The 14,565-nt window shown below is 39.7% G+C and overlaps 1 protein-coding gene across 3 annotated transcripts in view; it reads left to right on the plus strand.

Annotated features, from left to right (window-relative positions):
* dnah2 (dynein, axonemal, heavy chain 2) overlaps positions 1 to 14,565 on the plus strand; it is an 85,699-nt gene that overhangs the window by 9,781 nt on the left and 61,353 nt on the right. For all 3 annotated transcript variants that reach the window (XM_085138916.1, XM_085138927.1, XM_085138910.1), the window contains exons 9-29: positions 74 to 161; positions 596 to 801; positions 1,196 to 1,325; positions 1,817 to 1,999; positions 2,120 to 2,328; positions 2,881 to 3,027; positions 3,420 to 3,576; positions 4,444 to 4,553; positions 4,662 to 4,791; positions 5,943 to 6,131; positions 6,250 to 6,394; positions 6,502 to 6,694; positions 6,786 to 6,986; positions 9,756 to 9,912; positions 10,344 to 10,518; positions 11,211 to 11,374; positions 11,467 to 11,628; positions 11,767 to 11,870; positions 12,302 to 12,458; positions 13,627 to 13,709; positions 14,282 to 14,462. In XM_085138916.1, the coding sequence (XP_084995042.1) occupies positions 74 to 161; positions 596 to 801; positions 1,196 to 1,325; positions 1,817 to 1,999; positions 2,120 to 2,328; positions 2,881 to 3,027; positions 3,420 to 3,576; positions 4,444 to 4,553; positions 4,662 to 4,791; positions 5,943 to 6,131; positions 6,250 to 6,394; positions 6,502 to 6,694; positions 6,786 to 6,986; positions 9,756 to 9,912; positions 10,344 to 10,518; positions 11,211 to 11,374; positions 11,467 to 11,628; positions 11,767 to 11,870; positions 12,302 to 12,458; positions 13,627 to 13,709; positions 14,282 to 14,462 (3,271 nt within the window). The remainder of the gene's footprint in view (positions 1 to 73; positions 162 to 595; positions 802 to 1,195; positions 1,326 to 1,816; positions 2,000 to 2,119; positions 2,329 to 2,880; positions 3,028 to 3,419; positions 3,577 to 4,443; positions 4,554 to 4,661; positions 4,792 to 5,942; positions 6,132 to 6,249; positions 6,395 to 6,501; positions 6,695 to 6,785; positions 6,987 to 9,755; positions 9,913 to 10,343; positions 10,519 to 11,210; positions 11,375 to 11,466; positions 11,629 to 11,766; positions 11,871 to 12,301; positions 12,459 to 13,626; positions 13,710 to 14,281; positions 14,463 to 14,565) is intronic.

Raw genomic sequence — 14,565 nt, forward strand, 5'->3', positions numbered from 1 at the left:
TGTTTCTCTTTGCTCTCTTTGCTCCGTTGTTCTAGCCTTTTCCTTTATCTTTATCCTTTTTCATTCATATCAGGTATTCCCGAAAAGGCTGGGTCCTGGACAAAAAAACGTTTATCGTGGTGATTGAGTCGTATGTTCAGAGGCTCAGAGACCTAATTGAGGTAAATATTTTCTCTCGGTAGAACAGAACAAGTAACACTGCATACTGAGTCACAATTATCAGGTTAACCATCATGAGCAAAGGAACAATACTAAAAAGACATATTTCAAAAAAAAGAAAGGAAAAAATGGCACCCACCTTGTGCTGTCCTACTCTTTCAGTAGCTCTTCTGTAGACAGAACTCTTCTATAAAAGCAGCTTGGGCTCCTGTAAAATGGAGACTAATCACAAAACACCCAGAACAAAAACTGAAAAGAAATTTTGTTTCTATTTAAATACCATTTCTTTAACAGTATACAAAGTATAGTGACAGTTTGCTCATTTGTGTGAGTAAGTTGGCCTTTATTGTTGACAATTTTATAGAAAATCCCTTGTGTGGGATAGATATATATGTTGTTTGATATGAGTTTATTAGCTTCTCTTGTCTGCTCTCAGATATGTGACTGCCAGCATCAGTTTGCCCGTTGGGAGGATGGTCAGCAGAGGGCTCTGCCATGCTTAGGTGGTTGCAAGGGACCAGGGTTTACTGGCACCCTCCTGAAGAATGAAAGCGACTTCCACCGTAGCCTGGAAAAACTACGCTCTGTTGACAAGGGCATACTTGATGTCAAGGATACCACATGGTGCAATGAATTCAACAGGTCAAGCTTTGTTTGTTTTAAAATAATCAAATGAATATGGAATATAATAGGTTGAAAGGGTTTTTTCATGTTTATAAAATATAATTGTTGTTTGTGGGGAGCCGCGGGCAGTTAAATAAAAGGAGCACCAGAACCTATGCAACCCAAATGAGTGGTTTGGCAGAAGGTGCTTATACTGGTGAACAAATATAAAAGCTGTTTTTCTGATCTTACCTCTGGATGCTTATTATATTAATACATCCCTACACGATTTTAACTTCTCCTCTACATTAATGCGTCTCTGCGGATATCAGTGTTAGTATGCGTGTCTACACTTCTGTTAGCGTGCTTTTGCTAAATTCATTACGTATTTTGGCATGTAGACATGTTTTGGTGTGTGTATGCATGTGTACAGGTTTTCTGCATTTGTAAAAGATCTGGAGATGAAGATTCAGGGCCTGATTGGTTCAGTGTTTACGACAGGGAACACAGTTGAGGAAGGAATTCGGCTGCTGGACATCTTTACGCCTTTGTTTGCTCGCAAGGTACTCTTTCACAAAGACATTCACAGAAACAGTTACACAAGTTTTACCATTGGCTAAATTTGTATTAAACAATGTAACACATTTTCATTTGTTTTTAATTAAATGTTACAGGTTAATATCTGGTCCTGTGTTGCTAATTCTAATAAATCAACCCAGTATCATGGCAAAACCCTGCTGTGACTGCAACTTCTGCACATGTGTCCAAAGACACGATGGAATAGCATATTACACACTTTGCCATGACAACGGGGTGAATAAATTGCTGTGCTTAAGTTTGTGTGTTTGTTAGAGTAAAAGCAGTTGCACACATGGGTGAATAGTTTGCTTTTGTTGTACTAGAGACCTTCAGATTTGTTCCGATTACAGGTTTCATTCAGTGCAATGATCGATCAAATGCTATTTTTCTGTTTTCATTACAGCTAAACTTTTCTCTTTGCCCTTTTTTTTTCTGTTACCATCATAACATGTATCTTTGAATTCCTCCATCACAGTCCATTAAGCGCACTGTAGAAGAGAAGCTTCAGGAAACCTGCAATATCTTTTACAAAGAGCTTAAAATCGGAAACAAAGAGCTGAACCAGACCTCAATGTTTTACCCTGATCATATGCCCCGGAAAGCAGGCCAGGTCTACTGGGTGACGTCCCAAAGACAACAGTTAGAGAAATTCATGGAGGTGAGGCGTTTGGACAATAAGAAATACCTTTGATTTTTAGTACACAATTATTGCTTTGTGCAATCACTAACCAACCTTACTTCCATCTCCTCTGCTCTGTTTGCTCTCCTTTGCCTCCAGGTGCTTCAGAAGGCCCACTTAATACTGGATTCTCAGACCTGCAAGGAGTTACTTACCACTTGTGGTCAAACTATGCAAATTTTGGATGAGATTGTGAGGAAGAACTTCAGTGAATGGACTCAGAAGTTGGATGTGCAGTATCTTAAACGCCTGGAGCAGCCGCTCATGGTGCGCTGCAAGGACAAGAAGCTGGACATCAACTTTGACAAGTGGGTCAAACAACACGAGCACACATGACTTAAACACAAGAGGTACAAAGCTTACATGCTAAACTCTAAACATAGATGCACTATAACTGATGGTAAATACACTTTACTGTTAGGTGAATACACAAATGTGCTCTTACACAATAGATTCATGCAAAGACCAAACATTTGGGCATGAATACAAACACACAAATGTGTACATGTGCCGTTTTTATATAAATGTGTGCAAACAGATTCATGACTTCATGTATGAGTTATGAATATTATATCATGTGCAGCCTATTGGGCACCCCCCTAAACAAGTATTTACAACAGCCAGCTAAAAGTAGGCCCTGGTGGACTTTCAGAGATGCTTTTGCTCAGCCTTGTGTTGCAGAAGTTATACTTGAAATGTTTCCAACAAGATAGCTGTTTACTGGAGGCAGTGTATTTAATGTTTTAGCTTAAAACAGTCATTAAAGTGTATGATTTCCCAGGGGTCTCCAGAGATTTACGTACAACTTTACATTTCAGTGTACTTACTCTGTATCGTTATTTTGTATCTTTTTTGTCTAGCGACCTGTTGAATCTGTTCTCTGAGATCCAGTGCTGGGATCGACTAAAGTTTGAGATCCCCCAGAGTGTATCTGACATTTACCAGGACAGAGATGACCTCAGAGGCCTGAGGCAGCAAGTACTGCTGCTGGTCCGCGAGTATAACAGGTCTGACTTGGAACACTCGCTTGCAGCATTACACAGCATCACCATTCATCTGGAGAGCTTGACCAGTTTTTGTGTTGTGAACACGTCTTGTGAATTAACAGCCTTGTAATTGTGAGCACTATCAGAAGATTATTAATCAGTGAGCTAATGAAAATCACTTCAATTAAAGGTCCCGTGTCCTTCCACTTTTATACAAAATGAGAAGCGTGACACCAATACTGATCAACACTTTAAAATGGATTCAAAATTTCGCACATTTACACACCTACAAGCACAGAGAAAGATGTACATGCTGTATTTGATAATCCTGCCTGTTCAGATATTATTCAGTCAGTAGAAAAAACAGATTTACCTAATGCCCTTCTGATCTGTGGGTCCCGTCTGTGTGGCAGGATCACAGAAATGCTCTCTCCTGAGGAGTTGGGTCTTTTTTGGGAGAAAATACGTTTCATTGATAAGAAGATCCAGCCGGGTCTGACCAAACTCCTGTGGTTGTCTAAAGGAGCTTCTAACGTCTTCATCCGTGACTGTCTCCTGCATATTGACAAGGTTGTAAGATTGCAGTTCACCACTTACAGATATTTTTAGGGATGCACCGATACCGATACTGTTATCGGGTATCGGGGCCGATACTGTAAAATGTGTGTGTACTCATACTCGTAAAAGTTACGTGAACCATACCATGAACCGATACCAACTTATTTCATTAATCAGAGGGTGGCTTGTCATTTTTGTTGTAGTTTTTTAGATTGGCCACTAGGGGGCCAATTATTATTTTATTTATTATTTATTTTATAATTTTTTATATTTTATTATTTATATAATAATAATTATTTTGTTTGTTTACAATATGGACACTCTGCAATAATTTAAAAGTTTATTTTATTCTCAAACCTAATTTGTATTTATTTTATTCCAAACAGAAGTGTTTATTTATTATTCTGAAAGCTCGAGACAGTGCCAATAGTTCAGTGATATTTTGTTAAATTACAATGTGGAGACTCTGCAATAATTTAACAGAAGTGCTTATTTTTCACTTGAAATTGTTTTGTGGTCATTTTTATTAAGATTTTATTTTTTATCGGCAGGGAATATGATAAAACCTGTCTTCCAATTAATTGTATTTGTGTGTGTGTGTGTGTGTGTGTGTGGTAGAAGTATCGGTTTTTGTACTCTGTATCGGCAAGTACTCAGATCCAAGTATCGGTATCGTATCGATTTGAAAAAATTGGTATCGTTGCATCCCTAGATATTTTTCTTTTGAGCCTCAGATTGGTGACAACAGTAACTAAACTAGCAACAATCCCATTTTCCTTAACTGTAGCGTATTTTTTTGAACCTGTAATAAACCTCTGTGGATGAGTCTTACTTAGCAGCTTCACTTGTCTTCTTCCCTCTACTTCCTCTTATTTTCAGCTCCATGTGATAATTGATAATTACAAAGTGTCCAGTCAGTCCATCTTCAAACACTGTCATCGGATTAGTGAAGCACTTCTGGTTAAACTGGATGGAAAAACTGTGTACAGGTAAGAACTGATTTAACAACTCATTTTCATTACATTACAAGTCTAATAAATACATAAAATAAATTCAATGTAAAGTATTATTTATTTAGTTCAATTATTTTCATTTAGGAATCTGGAGTTTGAGGATGACCAGCAGGCTCACCAGCAGAACATTCTCCAAATACTTGGCTCAGCACACCAGGATATTGTCAATATCATGACCCGGATCTATGACATCTTGGCAGATGATGGACCTGAGGTATGTCCTCTGTTCATGTTGACTCATTTATACCAAAGTGCTCTGGTATTTTGGTGAAACGCTTTGAAAAACACTATGTGATAGGGTTACGGTTATGGTTAGGGCTGGAATGGAGGGCTGGAGCCTCTGTTCGAAGTGTGTGTCAGCGCCGCGAGCAGAATTCTTTTAAATGGAACACAGAGCGTTTCATAAGGACGTATCTTTCGTGTCTGTATGTTACGCGTTGGGAATGAGAAAGCTCTGGATCAGCAGTGGTTTTTGCCTTGGAACTATCCCATGGATGCCATTTTTGCCCAGTTACTTTCTTATTATTGAATCATGAACACTGACTCTTAACTAAGACCAGGTGAGGCCTGCAGTTCTTTAGATGTCGCTCTGAGTTCTTTTGTGATCTCTTGAGTGTGCGATGTCCTCTTGGGATCATTTTGGTCACTGGCCACTTCTTGGAAGTTTCACCACTGTTTTGCATGTGGCCGGCAATCACTTTGTTAAATAGATCTGGAAAGCTTTTTGCTCCTAATAAATGAAATTGTCCTTTAAAAACTACATTTTGTTCTTACTCTGGTCATTTTTGTCAGAAAAAAAAAATCATAAACAAGTCTAATACAGTATAAAAGAAGTATAAACAAAAAGACACTTATTCCAAACCTTATTCACATGCGCTTAGTGTCTTTAAATATATAATAAACAGAATAGGCAGCACGGTGGCACGGTGGTTAGCACTGTTGCCGCACAGCAAGAAGGTCCTGAGTTCAATTCCACCATCAGGCCGGGGTCTTTCTGTGTGGAGTTTGCATGTTCTCCCCGTGTTTGTGTGGGTTCCCTCCGGCTTCCTCCCACCGTCCAAAGACATGCAGCTTGTGGGGATAAGTTAATTGGATAATCCAAATTGTCACTAGGTGTGAATGTGTGAATGTATGTGAGTGCGAATGGTTGTCTGTCCTTGTGTGTTGGCCCTGCGACAGACTGGCGACCTGTCCAGGGTGTACCCCGCCTCTCGCCCTATGACAGCTGGGATAGGCTCCAGCGCCCCCCGCGACCCTGAAAAGGATAAGCGGATGGATGGATGGATGGATAATAATAATAATAATTAATAATATTAGTTTCTATTGCAGTATTTTGTATGTTACAATTGTGAAATGTTTTTTAAGGTCCAGGAGCACTGGGTGAACTACATAGAGAGGGTGGATCATATGATAGAAGAAGCTTTCAACAGTAACATCAAAAACTCCTTGAAGAAGCTATCCAAAGCCATCAACGGTGACAGCAAGACTACACCCAGCCCCCTGTTTAAAGTCCTCGTTACCCTCCACAGAGCAGCTCCACAAATGGCTCCAAAGGTACTAGATACCTGTTTTAATCCGGTTCAGTCATTGATATTGATTTGTTGACACTGTGAAGGGACATGTCCATATATGTTAACAGTTTAAAACACAAGTATGTGGGTCTCTTTAACAGGTAGAGTTTTCCCCAACTCTCAGAAAGCTTGCTCAGGTTGTGAATGTTATGCCTCAGCTCATCAGTCTCATCTCAGAATTTAAACGACTCCAAGAACTTCTCTTCAACCAAGAGTCCCAGAAGGATCCCATACACATCCTTATAGGTCAGAACATTTTTTTTAAAACATAAAAATACCATATAAACATATATGTCACCATGTGTGTAATTCTATCCTTTACTGGGTGACTCTGATGCTGTTTGATCCACCAGGGCAAGATGAGGGGATAAAAAAGATTCAGGCTGCAATTGCCTCAGGGATGACAGCCAATGCCAGCCAATTGCAATCTCATTTAAAAAACTGGGACAAATACAGGGACATCTGGGAGATGAATAAGGATTCCATTATACAACGCTACCAGAGACTTAACCTACCGCTGTCTTCTTTTGATGCAGATATACAAAGGTACTGTGAAATATAATCTAAATATTTAACGTTGTTCTCTTGAGTCGAAGTTTGTTTTTTCTGCAATATTTTGTGACGTCTTGACTTCCAGGTACTCAGAGAAGGCCAGCAGTGTTCAACAAGAAGAGACGGTGCTTAACATCCAGTTTGTCATGCTGGACTGTTCACCGCTCAAGTCTTCCTTGGTGCAGCACTGTAATGAGTGGCAAACCAAGTTCACTCAGCTTCTCAGTGACATGGCCAGCATGCGCCTAAAAGAACTTCATGCCTCCCTGGGAGACAGTGCCAGCAGGTGGGAAATTAGTGAAATAACCTTATCGTACAGGGGGGTTTATGTCGCTGACTCTGGGACCTAGTAGATGCTTTCTTGTGAATATAATTAATGAAGAGTTAATGTTTGAGGTGTATGTTTTAAGGTCAATATTTAATGTTGTTTGAAGTGAAGAAGTCTTATAAAAGTTTACCAAAAATATCATTGTACTGTAGAAAAAGACGTCAGTTATATAAGTGTTATCAAAGAGGAGTTTGTGTGAGCTGTGCGCTATCCAGTACATGCTTTGATCATGATTTACGAATTGAATGTCAGCGCTTGTTTGCCTGAAGCCCATAACAGCAACATCTACAGGTCAGCCCACGCAGTGCAGACTGCTTTGCCCACACACACTTGCAATCTTGTGCACTTTTAGCAGAAAAATGTAATTGTATGCTACACTTAACCGGCATTTGATACAATCTTTTCCAAACTTAGCTTCGGAGCAGTCGGCAGCGCTAAGTGTATTTTATTAAGCAGAGACCTTGTGAAAGAATTGAAAATAATTTATCGAAGCACAGAGGTTGGGAAGTAACATGCAATTACAATCACATAACAAGCAGTTATTTTAGATGTTTGGATGCTGGGTAAAATATAAATAGAGCAAAATACAATGATTTTATTCACATTAAAACACAGAAAACAAGTTAATGTTTAAACTGAAAAAATATTCGCTTGTTTATAATTTAATGGCAGTAACACATCTGGGACACAGACTGTGTTGCATCCCATCTTCTGTGAATAACAATCCATTTACAGCTATAAACTAAGTAGACCAGCTGCTGGACTAAGTAGACGAATGCTTTCCAATAGTATTGTAGCTGTTCAACAGTCGGTCTTCTTTGTGTTTTTCGTTTGATGATGCATGTTTTCAATTGGTGAAAGGTCTGGACCAGGGTTTTAATAGTTTTGCAATTTTCATTAGTTTTTATTTTTATTTAGTTTTGACTTCAGATTTTCAATTTTATATCAGTTTTAATTAGTTTTTACCAATTGTTTGCTAGTTTAGTTTAGTTTTTATTTTTTTGAAAATCCTTAGTTTCAGTTTAGTTTTGATTAGTTTCAGTTATAGTTTTAGTTGTGTTTGCAATAATTAAGTGTAACAAAATCCCAGTTTCATCATATCAGTCATTCTGCTCATCCTTGGGTATGTTGCTATTCCAGCTACCATACTGCACCCTGGACAGGTCGCCTGTCTGTTGCAGGGCTAACACGCAGAGACAGACAACTCACATTCCCACCTATGGGTTCTTTAAATAAATAAATAAAGGCAGATGAACAACCATTGATACCAGGCAACTATAAAATGTATATCTTGGCCCTAATGAGACTATTAACTCTTGCAGCACCGGGTGTTCGTAATTTTGGTTCAAGTGAATTGATAAACTTTTTGAAGGTAATTGACTCACACAGTTGTGTAGATATCCCCGTCCTGTTGTCTCGGGATGCATCACGCTGCCTTGCCTGGGGTTAGCTTCTGTTTTCTGGGGATGAGAGTTGAGTGTGCTCCCTTACCTTCTCAAGGTAAGCTAGCTTAGCCTTCTTGTGTGAGCTTTTCAAGTGCACTTTAAGGTTTGTGGGATTTTTTTCCCTTTAGAAATGTGCCTCATAATTTGTCTGTTTCCACTACAAGACACTCGCTTTATCCAAAACACAGTCATATTCAAAGTAATCCCAAATTGGACTCTGGCGCTTTCTTCCGACTTTTCCTGACATGATTCTGCGCGTGGACGGAGCAGCAACACAGACGACTCGACTAACGTACTGCCACCTGCTGGCATAATGAGACACAGCAAGAAAAAAATCTGGAAACTAAACTTCATTTTCACCCTTGACTCTTGTATGACACGCACACATCAATGAAAACTAAACACATTTTTGCTATAAATTCAGTTAATTTTAGTTAGTTTTGTGAACACTCATTCCAGTTTTAGTTAGTTTTCCTTTTTTTCTTTTTCTTTTTATTTCCGTTAACGAAAATGTTTTTTCACTTCTAGTTTTCGTTATTTCGTTATTTCGTTAGTTTTCGTTAACGATAATAACCTTGGTCTGGACTGCAGACAGGCCACTTCTGAACCCAGACTCTTCTACTGTGAAGACGTGCAGTTGTATTAGATGCAGTATACTGCTTAACATTGCTTTGCTGAAATAACCACTAGATGCATTTTTCTTTTGCCCATGTTCATTTCTGAGAAACTGTCTCTCTAAGGTGCTCATTTTACACCCAGTAATGTCAGTGAGCTGCTGCCAATGAATCTAATTAGTTGCAAGATGTTCCTTTTGTTGCCTTATCCCATCTCAGTTTAAACATTTTATATGTTTTTAATGTATTAATGAGTATACAGAGTGGGTTTATGATATCGCAACATACACAACTTTTATGCTAATGGGGTTACAGTTATGCAAAACATCACATATGTCATTAATTTATTCTTAATAGGCTATCAAACTGTAGCCTAACGAGACTTTTAGTGGGTCTTATAGTCTGTTGTATTCGGGTTTTCAGGAGTGACATGACATTTCATCTGTCTCTTCTGTCCTCTGAACACTTGCAGTCTTAGTGGGCACTTAATTGACTGTTGACTTTTTACAAATCCTGCAAGTGTGACTATATCGTGCATATACGGGCATGTTTTAGGGTACAGAACACAAAGATGAAGGAACGATCCAGTTAACATTGCCGAAATGAATATAATAAAAAGCAAATCTGACTTTGTGTTGTATTTGTTTGTATGTACTATGTGTGCTTAGGCTGAAAAAATCTCCCCAGACACTGACGGAGCTCAGTGAGAGCCAAAAGCTCTTGGAGACTCTCCAGAGCAATTTGGCCAAGACCGAAGCTCAGATTCCTGTCATCCATGAACAGTTTGCTATCCTCGGAAAATATGAAGTCCCAGTGGAACAAGATGTAGGTGCCTTGTTCATCCCTAAACAAACTGAAAAAGCACATGTTTTTGTGTATGTATTATATACAACCACATTGGATTTTCACATTGTCTTTGTGTCGCTGTAAAGTCTATCCAGTTATCTCTCTCAGTTAGTGCAAGAGTACTGCTGGTGTTGCTTATGAGCGACATGTCTTTCATATTGTTTTGATATTGACAGTAACTGTGCAGTTACACAGAGGGTGAAGTTTATCATTCATTGGGCTGAGATAGTATCAACATATAGTTTACCAATCAAAACATATCTTTTCTAATCAAGGCCAAATTTATTTTGTATACCTTGAAGGTTTCTGAGTGTCTGCACACATATACACACTGTTGGAACATGTCATGAAGAAATGCATTCCCTCTAATCATGATTCAGTTCTGCTGATTGTGTTCGGTTTCTCTGCAGGTGCAGGAAATGCGTGACAGGCTGAATGAGGAATGGGTGTGGTTCCAGCAGGTGTTGATCGACAGTGACGTCATGCTGCAGAAACTAAAGGAAAAGTTTAAGAACAGCCTCCTCCTCTCGTACGAGGAGTTGAAGGAGAAGGTTGAGGCCACTGTGGAGGAGTTCAGTGCCAAAGGTCACAGTCTCTCTCTATCTCTCTCCCTCATTTGCTCTTTCACATATTCACATACTTTATTTTCAAGTTTCTCATGATTTTTTGATTGCGCACCTTTCACTTGCTCTGTTTCTTTTTTTCTCATTAATGATCTAAATTAAGCCTCTTTTGGAACAATACCCAGTTTCTAATCTTTTCTTGACCCTGTATCTCTGCTTTGTTACTCATAATACTTCATCTTTATAATGCCCCTCACCTTTTCCACCTCTTCTGCCTTTTCCTGCTGCTTTTATGTCCAATATTATCTTTTTTTTCCTATTTAGAAAGTTTTACTTTTGTTTCATGTCCTATTTTCATTACTTCCAATCAAGTCTTTGTATGTTCAGTGGTTGGTGAAAAGACTAATAGACCAATATTAAATCCTTTGTACGCACTCTAAAAAATCTATAAAGTGATAAAAGAAATGTTTCCACAGTTAGATAATATAAACAGAAATATTACATTAGACATACTACTGAGGACAACTTGGTAGAAACAGTATGACTTAATCTTTGCTCTTATTTTTTCAAGGCTTAGGTCAGTCTTAGTGTGTTCGGACAATGTTTGTTTCTTCATTTTTTGTCCAGTGCTAAACAGATGATAAATGTTTAAACACATAAGTGTCTGTGTTTATGAGTGCATACCTCACTACGTTTTTACATTTGCATATCCAGGTCCATTTAACAGTGCACTGAGCACTGACTTGGCCTTAAAACAAATAGCAGAGCATCGTAGCCAACTGGAGACTCTGAAACAGGAAGAAAGCACCATGCTCGATGGGCTGAGATTCTTCAAAATAGAACAAGCCCCCTCCAAAAGCATACGGACTCTGGAGAAGGTGTGGACCAGCACTAGGCTCAGAATCTTAACGTAGCATTGGTGCAACACAGTAACATTTGATGACAATAAATTGTGCTATGTGGTTTGTAGGACTTGGACCAACTGCAGCAGGTCTGGGATATCACAGAGGAATGGAACGCCAACTGGAATATCTGGAAGGCTGGCCAGTTTGGTACACTGCAGACAGAGAGCATGGAGACTGCCGCACAGGACATGTTTAAAGAACTCCATAAACTCCAGAGAGATCTGAAGGTCAGTTCTTCACTGAAGACAGTCTAGTGACTGCTAAATTTGCAAAATTTGTTGCCAAAATCACAAAATGCAGTACTTAACAATACTTGACATTTTTTATCGCACAGCTGTGAGGATGTGATCTCTGTCTGATTGCAGGATAAACAGTGGGATATTGTAGATTTCTCCAAGAACAAGATTGACCAGTTTAGGCAGGTCATCCCGCTCATCGCTGATCTGAGGAACCCAGCCATAAGAGACAGGTACTGACTGAAAACAAGCTCTCTGTTGTCATTTCAGTATATGTTGGATGTGTTAAAATGCATGAAGCATCTGTGTGCCTAATGGGGTTGGTTTACAACTACAAATGAGCCTCATTAAAAGATGTGAGCGGTTTATTGCTTGTAGCTAGTGTCTCAAATCAAGCACTGCCACAAAGTGTTAGCTGACACTCCCTCTCTTTTACACTTTGTTTCTTTCTCTTCTTACAAACAGAAGATTTTCCTAGCGTTGTATTTTAGATACAACAGACATGAGTTACATTACTGCATCACTATTACCACACTGTTTACACACTAAAAATTCACGAGTGCTTTTGAAATAAAGACCTGTGTGTTCTTGCGATTAGCCTTGCATATTTCTTCATCTGAGAAAAGTGGGACAAGAATAACTTCACTTAAAATGCGTCTTTCAGGCACTGGAAGCAGATCTCTGAGGAGCTGCAGTATTCTTTTGACCCAACCAGTGTTGAATTCACCCTGGAAAAGATCATATCTCTCGGCTTCAACATGTACACTGGCAAAATCTGCGAGATCTCTGGAGCCGCCACCAAGGAACTCTCCATAGAACAGGTGTTTTTTTTATAAATATAGACAGGTGCTCAGTGGGAACTTTTGTAGCGCTGTGAGTGAAAGCGAGCCTGAAGGGAGCAATTGTTTGATGTGGCTTACTCAGTATTATCCTGTCAGAATCTGAAATTTTAATTCTCCAACAGGTTTCAGAAAGTGTTTCCTTCCAGGGGTTTTAAGAAGGAAATGTACTTTTTGTATTACTGATAAAAATCTTTTCCCTTAATAGACATACAACGCCAGAAAATTCAGAGTAAAATGAAGAAAAACTTAAGTCCAAAAAGTATCTGCCAAAAGAGATCTATGTGTGGGTCACACAGTTCATCCAGCCATCCATTTTCTAGGTTATGGAGCCAGCACTCTAAGCCAAGACCTCCCTCTCGTCAGCCTCCTCCTTCGGCTCATTCGGGTGGGAGATTATATCTCCAGGCCTTCCGAAGTCAGCCTAGAGAATTAATCGCTCTAGCGAATGCGATGCCCAAACCACCTCAGTCGGTTATAGTAGCAGTAACAGAGTCGCAGCTATAATCTGAGTCCTTCCCAAATAGAAGAACTGCTCACTTTATTGACAAGGGAGATCTCAGCCACCCTCTGGAGGAAGCTCATTTCTGCTGCTTGTATTTCCAACCTCATTCTTTAATCCCTACCCAGAGCTCGTGGCTATGGGTGAGGGTAGGAACATAGATCGAACACACTCTTTCACACTCTTCACTACAACAGACCGCTACAGCGTCCGCATTACAGCAAAAACAGCACCAATCTATCACTTTCCCCTCTCCACTCTCCGATCACTCATTCAGCACCTTGTCCCTGACCTGGCCTGGGCACTCCACTGTATCCCAGCTGAAACCAGCTCGCACTCGGAGGTGCTAATTCTTATTCCCGCCACCTCAGACCCAGTGATAGGAAAAAGAATCTCTTGTAAGAGGTCACAAAAGAGCGATTGGAAAAGAAATTTTGTCATTATGCAAATTTAAAAGTTCTCCATCCCCAGTGAATTCATACACTAAAACTCAAAGCTAAGGTGAATTGTGTTCTGTTATTAATCGGGTCATATGACTGTCTCGTCAATCAAGTTGGGTCAATATGAAAAGAGTGGAAATATTTCCTCATTATTTTGCTAGGTCAGTGTGGTTTTTCTCTTAACAGTACTTTTTATGTGACATTGAAGGGTCTGAAGGGTATCACCAAGACGTGGAATGAAATGACCCTGGACATAGCACCTTACAAAGACGAAGGCCACTATCGACTGAGGTGAGAAAGTGAGCCTTGAAGGCGCGGTTTAGAGAAGAAAAGAAAAAGAAGTTTTCCATCAAACCTCAGTATTCATCATACCTTTATGTATTTGCATCACCGACAGTTCAGTACAGCTCAGCACTGTCATGAGGTTAGGTTTTCATACTCTTTACATACGTCTCTATATACTATAGAGCGTATATCCAATGGATCTGAGAGTAATGTGATTGTTTATGAAGTTAGAATGAGCAGATGTGTCAGCGGGAATGTTTAAGCCATCCGCTGCATACAAACTGAGTCAGACCTCAGATCCAGTTTAATCAGCAGGCCTGAGCCATTGCCGCTGATTTTACAGTGCCGCTGATCCACACTGAACATGATGAAAGCAGGCAGAGGGGAAGATACACAGTGACACTGCAATTCAGCAGACTCTGTGCACGGTTAATGCAGAACAGGGCACCACAGCTGTGCAACAGTTTCACTGAAACATTGCTGCTGCGTGTAAACTAACAGAGTGACGTAATATTAGTCTCACAATCCAATTTTAAGCAGTCCTCAATGGTCATGTTTACCCTCCTCTTGTCTCCCAGGAGTACAGAAGAGGTTTTCCAGGCACTGGAGGACAACCAAGTTATTTTGTCCACAATGAAGGCATCTCGGTTTGTCAAAGCCTTTGAACAGGAAGTGGACCACTGGGAGCGTCAGCTCTCCCATGTGCTGGAAGTCACTGAGATGATCCTTAATGTGCAACGGCACTGGATTTATTTGGAGGTACAAGCAACCCAGGCAGAGTACTTCTAAAAATATATTTGGTAGGGATGCACCGATACCGATACTGGTATCGGGTATCGGGGCCGATACTGTAAAATGTGTG

Source organism: Neolamprologus multifasciatus, chromosome 3 (assembly GCF_963576455.1).
Source record: "Neolamprologus multifasciatus chromosome 3, fNeoMul1.2, whole genome shotgun sequence".
Classification (NCBI taxonomy): domain Eukaryota; kingdom Metazoa; phylum Chordata; class Actinopteri; order Cichliformes; family Cichlidae; genus Neolamprologus; species Neolamprologus multifasciatus.